This window comes from Fringilla coelebs (assembly GCF_963513975.1).
Source record: "Fringilla coelebs genome assembly, chromosome: 3".
In the NCBI taxonomy this organism is placed as follows: Eukaryota; Metazoa; Chordata; class Aves; order Passeriformes; family Fringillidae; genus Fringilla; species Fringilla coelebs.
In genome coordinates this window covers 85,112,297-85,124,359 of record NC_140030.1, presented here as the reverse complement: position 1 = coordinate 85,124,359, position 12,063 = coordinate 85,112,297, and the positions used below count along the sequence as shown (strand labels likewise).

At 35.6% G+C, this 12,063-nt stretch overlaps 1 protein-coding gene across 1 annotated transcript in view; it reads left to right on the top strand.

Moving 5' to 3' along the window:
- KIF6 (kinesin family member 6) overlaps window positions 1-12,063 on the top strand; it is a gene marked incomplete at both ends in the record, with an annotated part of 150,300 nt that overhangs the window by 122,294 nt on the left and 15,943 nt on the right. Inside the window, one exon of the mRNA XM_084203576.1 lies at window positions 2,197-2,247. Within this exon, the coding sequence (XP_084059702.1) occupies window positions 2,197-2,247 (51 nt within the window). The remainder of the gene's footprint in view (window positions 1-2,196; window positions 2,248-12,063) is intronic.

Genomic DNA, 12,063 nt, shown 5'->3' with positions numbered 1-12,063 from the left:
GACATAACGCCATTTATTGCCAAAATGGAGAAATGTATGTCACCCTTATTTTCAGGTGGCTCTTGATGAAAGCCTGTTGTCCCTACTGGAACCATTTTTTTCAAATGACAGTGGCAGTTGCCTTTTGCAGCTCACAGTGCTTAAGAGAGTTTCTGATTCCTTACACAAAGATAAATGTATAGATTGTTTCTCAAGCACCTCTGTTAATGGCAATCCATTGAAATGAGTTTCAAGGTTACTACAAAAAGTTTCATGGCTGTCTCATGGCTCAATATTGAGTGAGTGACATAACACTGTGTGAAACAGTGCCATAGAATACCAGGATCTAAGTAGTCAGAATAGCAAAAAAATTTGAGGAAAAAATAGCATGTTTAATCACATTTCATTGAGTATTGAAATTAATTGAGTTGCTTTATAGAGCTTTCAAAGCACAAATAGCAAGAATGTTGATCTTTCTGCTGGATTTTTATCAGTAAAAATTAGTAATCAAGGGTGTGTTTTCTATAGTTAAAGGAATCAACTTATTTAACTGAATGTGGTTTTTTGGGCGAGTGTTAGTACAGCTGAGATGGAGGACTTATTTGTTTTTATAGCAGGGTTAAATGAAGTTAGCTACTTCACTTAACCTGTTTCTCAGTAGCTGACAGCTTTTCCTAATTTCACAGATTATATTTTCCTAATTTTACAGGTAACTTTAATTACAGAAAAAGTCATTGGTTTAATTAAAAATAATTTTAAAAGAATAAAACTTCCCCTGCATAAAAATAAAAATCTATGTTTATTTTTTAGTTGAAGAGTAGGTAGAGTGTTTTCTTTTGTTTGTTTTCTATAGACATTCAAAACAACAAAACTTGACTGTTATACTGCAATGTATTTCAAATAATACATTTCCTACAATGCTACAAAATACTTAGCAACTATTCTCATAATTTCCAAAGAAATTCAATTTGTTATGGTCCTTTTGTGCTCACAGAACAATCTAATTCTCATGACCTGTGAATTTAAGTGTTTATTTATTATTCTCTGGTTAAGCATTTGCCAACTTTTAATGACTTAATTTGCCTCTGATTAGCTTACTCTGTAAGACTTCACTTGTAAGCAAAATGATATTTTTAATTCAAAATGCACACTAATATGATATAGATAATCACAGGTCTGGGGGGAAAAAAAGTGAATCCAGCATGGTTTTTTTTCTTTCTCTGGTATCCAGATTTACAGCTTAGTAAATATTGTGAACAAACCTCTACTTAGAAATTGTTTTAGTTTGAAAACTTGAGAGACATAATCCTATACCCTTTCAGAATACATTTACTGCTGAAATTCCATATTTAAGGTTATGTTATTCCTTTATTAGTTCCATTAATGTCTCTGAATAATGACTTCCCATGTGGTAATCTAATTACCCTTTGGAATAATCAGGAAATTGGCCCATTGTCATAGATCAGGTAGGAAATTGATAAAAGAAAGATAAAAAATGAGTTCTATGGAGCATGGGAGCTAACTAGGAATATTGAGATAATGGAATTGGTTAATTTTTGATTGAAAACCAATGACATCTACACAGTGAGTCCTGTTGAGTAGTTGCCGTGATTTAGCAATATTACTGCCCAACTCAGCGCCCCCACCAAGACTCTCCAAAACACACAGTGCTGTCTCTCACTGCCCCATTCTCCCCTCCCCTTCCCAGCTGTGGTGGGATGGAGAGAATTATTAGAGGTAAGAAAGGCAAAGATCACGTGTTGAGATGAAAACAATTTACTGGAAACAGCAATGAGACAATAAAATGAACAGCAATAGTGTTAATGACAAGAGGGTACAGGAAAAGAAAGAATTTAACACAGAAAACCTCCTCAATATTTGCCAATATAGGATGGCTCCCTCTCTCATGTTTTCTTAAACCCTTCTGAGAAGAGTGTCCCTTTCCACTGCCCCCAGCAATGATGTGAGGTAGTACAGAATAACCTCATGATCCCCTCCCAGCTACCAAAAAGATTAACCCTAGCCAGAACCAGGACAGTAGTAGAACTTGCAGAAGCTCTAGTACATGGGATATTTGAAACTGAACATGACAGACAAGAAAAAATGGATTTTGGGGAATTAGTTTTTCACTGGTTTTAAATGGTGGGAAGTATGCAATGACTTAATTGATTTTTGACATTTTGAATTCTAATTATTTTCATTTTGTATCTTTTACAGACCATCTGAAAGGAAAGATAATCCAGAGGCAGATACAGAGAGCAGCTCTAGGTAAGAGCATAACTTTTCAGATAGGTTACAACAGAGACAAGCTCTCTCCCAGGGCTGAATTTGCTTGGGAGACAGGCTGTATTTTCTATGACAGACTTTTTGCCACAGTATTTCTACAATAGTCCATGCCACAAAGAACATGTGAACTTTGCCTGAATTTTGACTCAAAAGGAGTCTAATTTTATGTGTGGTGAGAAAAATAATACACAATTCTTACAGATTTGGGAGTTTGGTTTCAATTTAGTCTAATCTGAATTCTGATTTGTCCTGAGGCTGAGCTAGTAGCCATGTTGCCACAATCTAACATTCTTTTTAATTTTTCTCGTTCCAAGAGGGACTGAAGGCATATACGGTTCATTTCTCTCACATCTAGTTATTGAAATGGAGAAGTTATTCTTGCAGGTTCTGTTGACACAGCTGTAAAGCTAAAATTGTCTGTGTAAGTTGTTCACAAAAGTGTAAAGTCATCCAAATTTCGTTTAAGATGCTTTAAGCTGACTTCACTGACTTTGTACTGAAATGGCCTAGGAGTGTTCAGAAGAGAATTCCACTTTGGGGACAGTAAACTTCAGCCAAAATTTGACAGAAAACCACTAGGGCAATTAGTTTAGATCCCCCCTCATTTAGATCCATAGAAGAATCTCAAAATGTACCTTCATGGACCTGCTTCACATAAAAGATGGAGCTAACTTGGACCAGATTGTAGCTGATACATGTATTTCTATGTATACATAACATAGAGAACATTTATCTCTTAAAAAGAGAGAGGAAATTTGGGGACTATCTTTTCTAAAAGTCAGGTGAGCAAGTTACTTTAGAATAACAAAACTGTTTCTAATTTACCCATGCATCTTAAGCTTTGGTGATAGCGTTATTGTTTCATACCTTTATCATTTTTTATTTTGATTTGAAAATCAGCACTAAAAATAATTTTGTCTGTCAATAAAGCCCAGGAATCAAACTCAGTTGATTTTTATCAAGATGAGAAGGGGAAGGGAAGGAATTGCTGATCCCCTCTTCCTGTTATCCAGTGACAGGACACATGTGAAAGGTTCAAAGCTGCATCAGGGGAGGTTCAGATGTGATATTAGGAAAAGATGCTTTACCAAGAACAGATTTCCTTGACAGGTGATCAATGTCCTATACCTGACTGTTTCAAAAGTATTTGAGTTTAATGGTTTAATAGTAATATGCTTTCACTTTTGGTCAGCCCTGAAGAGGACTAGATGATTGCTGGGAGTCCTGTCCAACCCCTCCCCTTCTCTGCCCTCTCCTTCCCTCCTCTGAAGTTCAATTTAAAGGTGCTATCTTCAGAATAACATGGAATTTTTCTTTAATTCACTCCAGGTTTGAATATCATCTATTTAGTAATTTTTTAAACACTCTTACAAGTTACAACAAGATAAATCATAGCAGTGCTGTTTATGAGAATTCATTATTCAATGTTTTGAAAAATGAACTAATATATTTCAATCTGAATGATAATATCTGGTGTTGTACACTGTCTTTTTTTACTACATAGAAAAATTGTGTTTCAAATGCTGTTTTCAATAACTAAGCTGTTTTTCATAACATAGGTAGGTATTATTTTTCATGTCCTTAGGAAATGCCATAGTAGTGACTTTACCAGCTATACATTCACAGTGTGAATATTTTATCAGTAATTCACCTCATAGCAGGCAACCTGTGTGGTTTTGCCTTTTTTTTTTTTTTTTGAACATAGCTGTCTGCTTATTCTCACTAAGTCTGGAATGCACAAAGTATTTTCCAGTATTTGCATTATTATTTGAAATACTCTAGATATTTAAACTTAATATTTATTCTATGAGTTGGGGAGTATTATTTGCCTGCCTGCCTTTCTGAATGAATGTTTTTTTCAAAGAGTAACAGGTGCCAAGTCTCCCAGGAACTTCTTGATGATCAGAATGTCATCAAGATATTTTTAAATGAAAACTGTGTGGTCAAAAGTCTAATTAAGGGTCTGTTGAAATCCCAACATAAAATAAAACACACCATTGTTTCAACTAGAAACCAAGTTAAGTTAACATCTTCCAGCTGCCTTTTTTTTTTCTTCCTATTAACTTAAAGCATTTTATGGTTAAAACTCTTCAAGAAACTATTCTAGTCTGATTTGAAAGAGTGTAGATCTGTTTCCCTTATGCCTGTGCTTAAGATGTGGATTTCTTTTTGAAGGAAAACACCACTACTCAGCCCATTGCTCTTAGCTATCTCTTTTAAAATGCCATATGCTGGGAGTTAAAAAGGACACAAATAGATGGGAGGTATCATCAGAGACAAGGGATGTTCAAAGTTTTCAGTACACTTCCAGAAACATTGAATACTTTATGTAAATTTGTAAGGATTCATCTCAGTGTGCCTTTCATCTTTATTAACTGCAAAAAATACCTTATTATGCAAATGAATTATTTTAGTTATCTTTATAAAAATCTTTCAGAGTAACACACTTAACTGCATTTTTATGCAGGATTTAAAATTCATTTTGCATTCCTAACTGCACTTCAGGATTATTTAAAATGAAATAATGTGCACACTGCCTAAGTATTGACAGCAAAAACACTGGGTCAGAAACATGCTTCAGGGTGGAAAAGATGGGAGAAAAGAATGGAAAGAAAAGCTTTCCGTAGGGTTTACAGTGTTTTAGAAGAAAAGTTGATGTTTTATTTGATTCTAGTGAAGCATTATCTTATGATGCTTTAAAGTAGTATTTCTGTAAAATTCAGAGCCTGATGGCAAAACCTTTTTCCTTCTGAGGAGGTTTGTTAGGAGCAAATTGCTGTCCAACTCTGTTATCTTTGTAAAGCTACTTGAAATGAAAAAACAAAAAAAGGACACATGTGGGTCTTTGTAAGGAATTTGCATCCCTTGTACAGATTTCAGCATTAAGGCACAGCTTTATTAATATTTTATTAAAAAACTTCAACCAAACCAAATAAAAAACCCACTTGTTTTTCCAAGTTTTGTAACTTGAATTTTAGAAATAAGATTCTATATTTCTCATATTATTCAGAGCTGTTCCCAAGTTTTTTTTAAGCAAAATTCCCTTGAAAAACTTCCTCATAAAAAATAAAATTACAAGGTGAGTCAGAAACAACAGATATGTTTCAATCCCTGAAAATGCATACCAGCGTTTGATTTGGTGTGGCAAATGCCTGTGAGCAAAGATTTGGCATGTTATTTTTATATTTGGATTTGTAACACATCCTTGCTTTTAAGCAAATATAGGCAAATTCCTGCTTATCTTTCTTCCCTTTACAGCTTTATCTTTACCATCTTTTCCTACATTTTCAAAGCTAGATGCCTGTTCTAAATATGTTAGCATCAGTCTTTGCCCTTTTTCATTCCTTGCTGTGTGTTTCTTTATAGCACGTTTCATTCTGCTTAGTCACCTTTCCTTATCTAGAAGTGAATAAACATGATCAGCACAGAGGACAGACAATGCTGTATAATGAATGCATCAGGGTGCTCCTGCAGGAGTATTCCAGCCAGTCTTAGGAAAGGATTTCAAGCAATGATTCCTCCAATGCTTTGATGCTGCCACTACCATATATCCAACATCAAGACACAAATATGTTGTCTGACAAAGTTCTGCATATCAGAAAAGTTACAAAGGGGAACTGCTGCTTTTAGCTGTCCAGTGTCAGATCCCAGAATCACAGAATGATTTGGGTTGGAAAGGAGGTTTAATCCTCCAGTCATGGGGACGGACATTTTTCACTATATTAGGTTGCTCAAAGTTCCATCCAACGTGTCATTGAACCATTCCAATGTGGCTCATGCCACTAGAAGTGCTGGTCCACCATGGTTTGTACCTGCTCTGGATCTAAGACATGTTCAGGAAATGTATGGTAGTCTTCTCTGTAACCATTGCAGCCTCTTCTAGACATATATAACATTAATTAGTCTAATAATTATGACTGTATTGAACTCATCTGCTATGATCTGTGTGAATGGAAAGCACATAGCACTTCCAAACTGCTGGCTTGCATCAGAGTTAATCTGTTCTTTAAATAAATCCATATTTAAATAAAATGAGCTTGGTTTCTTTCACTGCTTTGCATCTTGTAACTGAGATGACATTTAACTTTTTTCATATGAAGCAGAAGAGTCTTGATCTGTACTAATGCCATGAAATGAAGAGACACAAGTGTTTTCAATCAGAAAATGACAGAAGCTGAGGAAACTGGCAGTTTGTGTTTTCCCACACAAATCCAGCATAGTCCATGGAGAATAATAGATGGCCTGTTTTAAGAACATCATTCTTGGTGATGAAAAATGATATCTTACGTATAGGCTAAATAAAGCACTTTAGAGAAATAATCTGAAGTCCATAAGTTCAAGGAGGTGGTGGCTTGTTTTTTTGCTTGGTTGGGTTTTTGGGTTTAGGGTTTTCTTTGGTTTGGTTTTTTTGTTGTTGTTGTTGTTTGTTTGTTTTTTGTTTTTTTGAAAGAGATAAGGCAATGTCCCCAGTGCTACCAGGCATCCAAGGGCTAAAATATGCTAGAGAGCAGTGTAGTCAGTTTACAGTAGCTTCAGAATAAGGGAAAGATTTCTCTTAGGAATACACAATTTTGATATTCACAATCTTTGTGTGTTATGTTCTTCTGTATATTTGCCCTTGAAATGTCAAACAGCAGTGGTGGTTTTGTAGTTCTTGTGCATGCAGCACGCTGATTTTTATTCCTAGGGTGACCTCTAGTGGCATTAAGGCCATTTTCTTTAGGGATGAGTTTAATTTCTTTAGTCTATTTCAAAGGAAATAGGAATTCTGAGTGACAGAAGGCTGGTAAGATTGTGCTTCTAAAAGGGACGTTTATTTTTCATTGTTGCTAAGATAAAGATACCAGTAGCACAACTGGATGAAAATTCAAAACCAGTACCTCTTTGCCTTTATTAACAAGTTTTACTCTGCCAAAGATACAGGTACTTTTTAGTTTGCTTTGTACCATTATTGAAATGTATTAGGTACTTTTAGAAATATTTACCAAACTAGTTTTTAATCAAATGCTTGCAACAGTTAGGTGCAATTAATTTTGGAAATATATATCAGCAGTTGTTTGGACATTACAAGTTGTAAGACTATATCCTTTGGTAACTGTGAAGCTACACACTGCAAAAAACTCTTGGTTTTGCATGCTGTTTTGTGCTTCAAGTCAGCATAGTTTATGGCTGAAACTATGAGCTCTTGAAGTGTTTTTTTATTTTTGTATCTACCAAGTTCTTCTGTAAAGATGATCACAATCAGGAAAAAAGCCATGGATTCAAAGCAGCAGCTAGACAAGCTGCAATGATGCCCTTGCCACAACACTTGAGGTTTCTTCTTAGATAACATGTTTTGGGGTTTTCCCAGTATTACATAGGAACTAAGTTCAAAACTGTAGGAGTATGTTCTAGTAAGAAGACACTTCTTCCACCTGTCTTTTCAGGCCTCAATCTCACACAGACTTTTCTTTCCACAGGTTTCTCTCCGGTCCTTCTAGAGTGTTTTGTAGTTTTATTTTTTGCTGTATTTTTTCCTATTACTTTTTTAGCAGGATTTACTATGTCCAAGGTTAAATTCTAGGGGCAGGCATCTTGAATTTAACTTTCAGTTAAATTCTCTTTCAGTTTGTCTTCAAGAAAGAGAATACTGCTATTTACTGGAAGTCTTTGCAAATATGTCCTCCTGAACTGTCAGAGAAAATTCTGAGATTGTGTGTTCCTGTTAAACTTCCAATGTGACCCACTCAAATCCAGTGACCAGACCTCAGAAAAGAGCAAAGACATTTTTGGATCAAGTGATATTTTTATTAGGAGTCATGAACTTGTAGCACAGCTACCCAGTACTCAGCTTTTTGACATTGACTTTGGCATTTCACTGTTGTTGGAACAGCTTGAAGTCTCTGTAAGCTTTCTTGTAGTAAGTATTTCTTCTGAAATAATGAAAAGCTCAGTGAGAGTTGTATTATTATTTAGAAACTCCTTCTGACGTCTGACATGACAGAATCTGAAGGTGAAGCTTTCAATTCTCTAATTTGGTCTATTAAGATAAGATATTTAGATGCTGTGAGGGTAGTTGCACATTGAAAAAGTCATCAAAGAAGTTTGCGGGATCTCTGTTCATGGAGTTTTCACAAGATGTCTGGACATAATCTGGTTCAGTTTTCACCGAACCTTCAGCAGTTTGAAGTACACAGGGTTCCAAGGTCCCTTCCACCCAGAATGATTCAATGATTCTAAAACAGGACTTGAGGTAGAGTGAACAAAAAATAAATCTGGTTCTATGCACACAGACTACAGATTCTAGGCCTAAGCTTGTTTGCTTATCTTCAGCATATCTTTGAGTACATCTCTCTTTTGGCTCTAAAAAGCTGGTAAAAAAATTAACTAAGAATAATTCAGAGTTTTAAATGCTGTAGGCTTCTTTCTTCTGGCCCTGTCCAGTAGGTGTGTTGGGCAGCTTGACGAGTCCTGTTTCATTCAAGGTTTCCTCCATGAAAGCTCTCTGTAATAAAAATTTCTGTAACCTAATGAACTGTAAACAAATGGAGCTCTTTTACATCTGTATTTCTGTGAGTTTTTCAAGGTCAGACCTAGAGTAGAAATTTCTACCTAGCTGATTATGTAAAGGACAGGACAAGGGGTGAACAGTGAAATAGCATGGCAAGTGTGATATCCAGCATTTCAGAACAACATGCAGGTCTGGTAAAAAAGTTCTGCCATTTATTTTTGGCTGAAATAGCTAAAGGAAATCAATTCATTTCTTCTTTGCTGAAAAATGTTTGCATATTTGAGATCAAAATAAATAATTACTTGGAACAAGTAGCTAATAATATCCCACAAATGTGCAGAGGATGGATATAACTTCTCCAGATAAGAATCTTATGGTTAAGTTGTAATTGCTTCTGGACATGTCAAGATTGTCTCTTCTCAGTACACACTACACTGTAATTCAGCCAAGAGCTACCAGAACTTCAAGCCCAGTGTCCTTCCCTTCACAGGTCATAGGAAAGAACTGAGTTATGAGAACTCCCTAAATACCTCTGTATTTCTTGTTCTTTCTTGAGCTGGTAGCACAGCGCAGACAGCCCAGCTGTTCTGCAGCCAGCAGGTCTGTGCATGGGAGACCGGCAAAAGCGTGGTACTCCATGTGGGATAGGAGTGTGGCTAGTAGGGATAGGGGGTCCCAAAACCATAATCTGGTCCCTACAACTGCCCAAGTTGCACATGGCCCTAATCTAACACACATGCCAGAATACTGAACAAAATCAAAATGATTCTTAAAGAATGACATTCCTGATGACATGAAATCCTATTATTGTAGTTTCAGAAATTTTCTGAAAAATTCATACATCATACCAACATCTGAAAAAGCATTTAGGTAACTGTTTTAGAGGACCCATGGAATAGCCATGTGGGAGAGTGAAAACTAAACTTTCTGTAGTACTTTTTTCTTTATTCTACACTTAATTGAGGTGGGGTCTTAACACATCTCTTTGCTATTTGCATAGAAAAAAAAATCAGATCCATGATAGAGGAGCTTCAGCCCGACATCTTTTGTTTTATTTGAGCCAAGAGTTAAACTAAATAATTTATAGTGCAACCTCATGGTCATAATATATTGATTTCACCAATAATAATGTCTTTGCATTTTCCATCTCCTCTACTCTCTTGCCGATGAACGTGGCAGAAAGATCAAAGTTGTTCAGACTTGTACAGCCATATACATATGTTTTGTTAGTATTCGTTTCTTGAATCAAGCTCAAAGCCTCATTTATTGTCTAATTTGAAGTTAAACATCAGTTTCATGGCCCATCTATACCTATACACAGCTGAAACAGAAGCAGTTAATGATAAGCATGTATTCTTATTTTTCCTTAACATTCTTTCAAGTGACGTTGCTATAAATTTAGTGTACAGTCCAGAATAAATGCTTCTGTGCATTGTCACAAGCGTTTGTACTGACAACCAGTAAAGTTGTATGTCTATGGACAGTTCAATGCAGAATGCAGGTAAATCACCCCTTTATTTTTAGAAAACAATAGGCCTATTGAATTAATCCCACAGTTGCTATGTGCATTGCATCCTAAATGTGATCTGCAAGCACAGACTTTGCTGCCCACGCCTGTGTATGTTGTTCATGCCCAGTAATCTGTGACACTCATTGTGTCTGCACCTTTAGCACCTTTAGGTAGGTTTTATTCTTAGGAAAGTTGTGCTATATTATTCTCAGTCAAATCCTTCTCTTGACTAGGCATTACTTTACAAAACTTGTGCTGCTTATTGAACTGCAGTCTGGATATTGGTGGTGGAGTATTCCTAATGTCTCATGACAAAGCTTAGAAAAGAGATTTTTTTTTTGTTTTCCATGAAGATCTTGGATTTTGTCGAAATTAATCTTTACAAAACTTCAAAGCTTATGAATGACAAATCACACCCCTAGTGGGAGGCAGAGAAAGATCATTCAAACATATCAGGTATGATTTTATCTAATGTTATGAACAAGATAAATGATGCAAGAGGAATCACATGTAATCAAATGGTAAAAAGTATTTATTAAGTTTAGACAAGGATCTGAGTTCGGAAGGGGTTCCTGGCTACGACCCAGCTATGTTACTGCTTCACTAGATTGGCATGTATGGAACATATTAAACTGGAAGCTGCTTTGTTGGTTTTTGGGGTTTTTCCCCAGTTTATTTTAATTGTATATTTGGAAAGCAACAGGGAATTTTTAGCTGTGATGTTTTCAGAAGCTTGCATGGCTCAAGTGCAGCTGACATGAAGGTAACACCTCCTCTTTTGTATGCCATGTATTTTCAGGAAGAAAAATATAGGTTACTAGTTTCAAAGAAGAATCTTGAGGGAATTAAAGTGTGACCCTGTATTTAGGAAAAACAGCTCACTGAGATTGGAAAAATAGATCTGCTTGCCAGGTGTACATTGGAAGTAAGTTTGAGCCAGTATTAAGCCAGTAAAACAATAAGCAATGCAATGTTACCAAAAAAAACCAACAAAACAAACAAACAAAAGCAGCACACCAATGGACCTTTTTATTAAATTCAGTGATCACAATCAAAATCAACAAAATACACGTCCTTAATCCCCTGCACATCCATTAACTTTTAAAATTATGAAAATAGGACAGTATGTTTCAGTGTATTCTATGAAAAACTGTCTGAAAATTTTAAAAAATTTACCATATTACATTAAGTTTAAGTAAATTGCTGTAAACCCACAATATAAACTCCAGACATTAGGATATTTTCATCTTCTCCTGAGTTACATTGTGCCTACTCATCTTGTCTCATTTTGTATAAGGTACACACATGGTCCCCAGTGGCAAACATAGGCTGACATGGCCCTGGGAAAATCTAAAGAAAAAAAAGGAGAATTACTTGTAAGATGATCCTGAATAATGATAGATGGGTATTCCTTTTAAAAAAAAAAATCAACTTACAACATATGTTCCATTTTGAAAGCACTAATGCTTGAGTTTGCCAAAAGCTGCAAAGCTGATAAATAATGCAATAAATATATTAATGGGATACTAAAGTCAATTCTAACTATGGTTACTTCAAATTACTATAAATTTAAGCAGATAAACACAAGACCATCCAGTGAAAAAAATGAAAACATTTGACTGCAAAATACAGCTGGAGGGCAAGGCACAATGTTATTTGAGGCACAAGACAATAAATCCCTAGGAGTTTGATTTCCAGGATACACTCAGGTTGAGAAATATATGAGCACCCCAGAGAGTATAAAGTTCAGGGTCACAGAGAGTTTCTTGCAAAATTTTCTGACTATAGAGAAGAATCT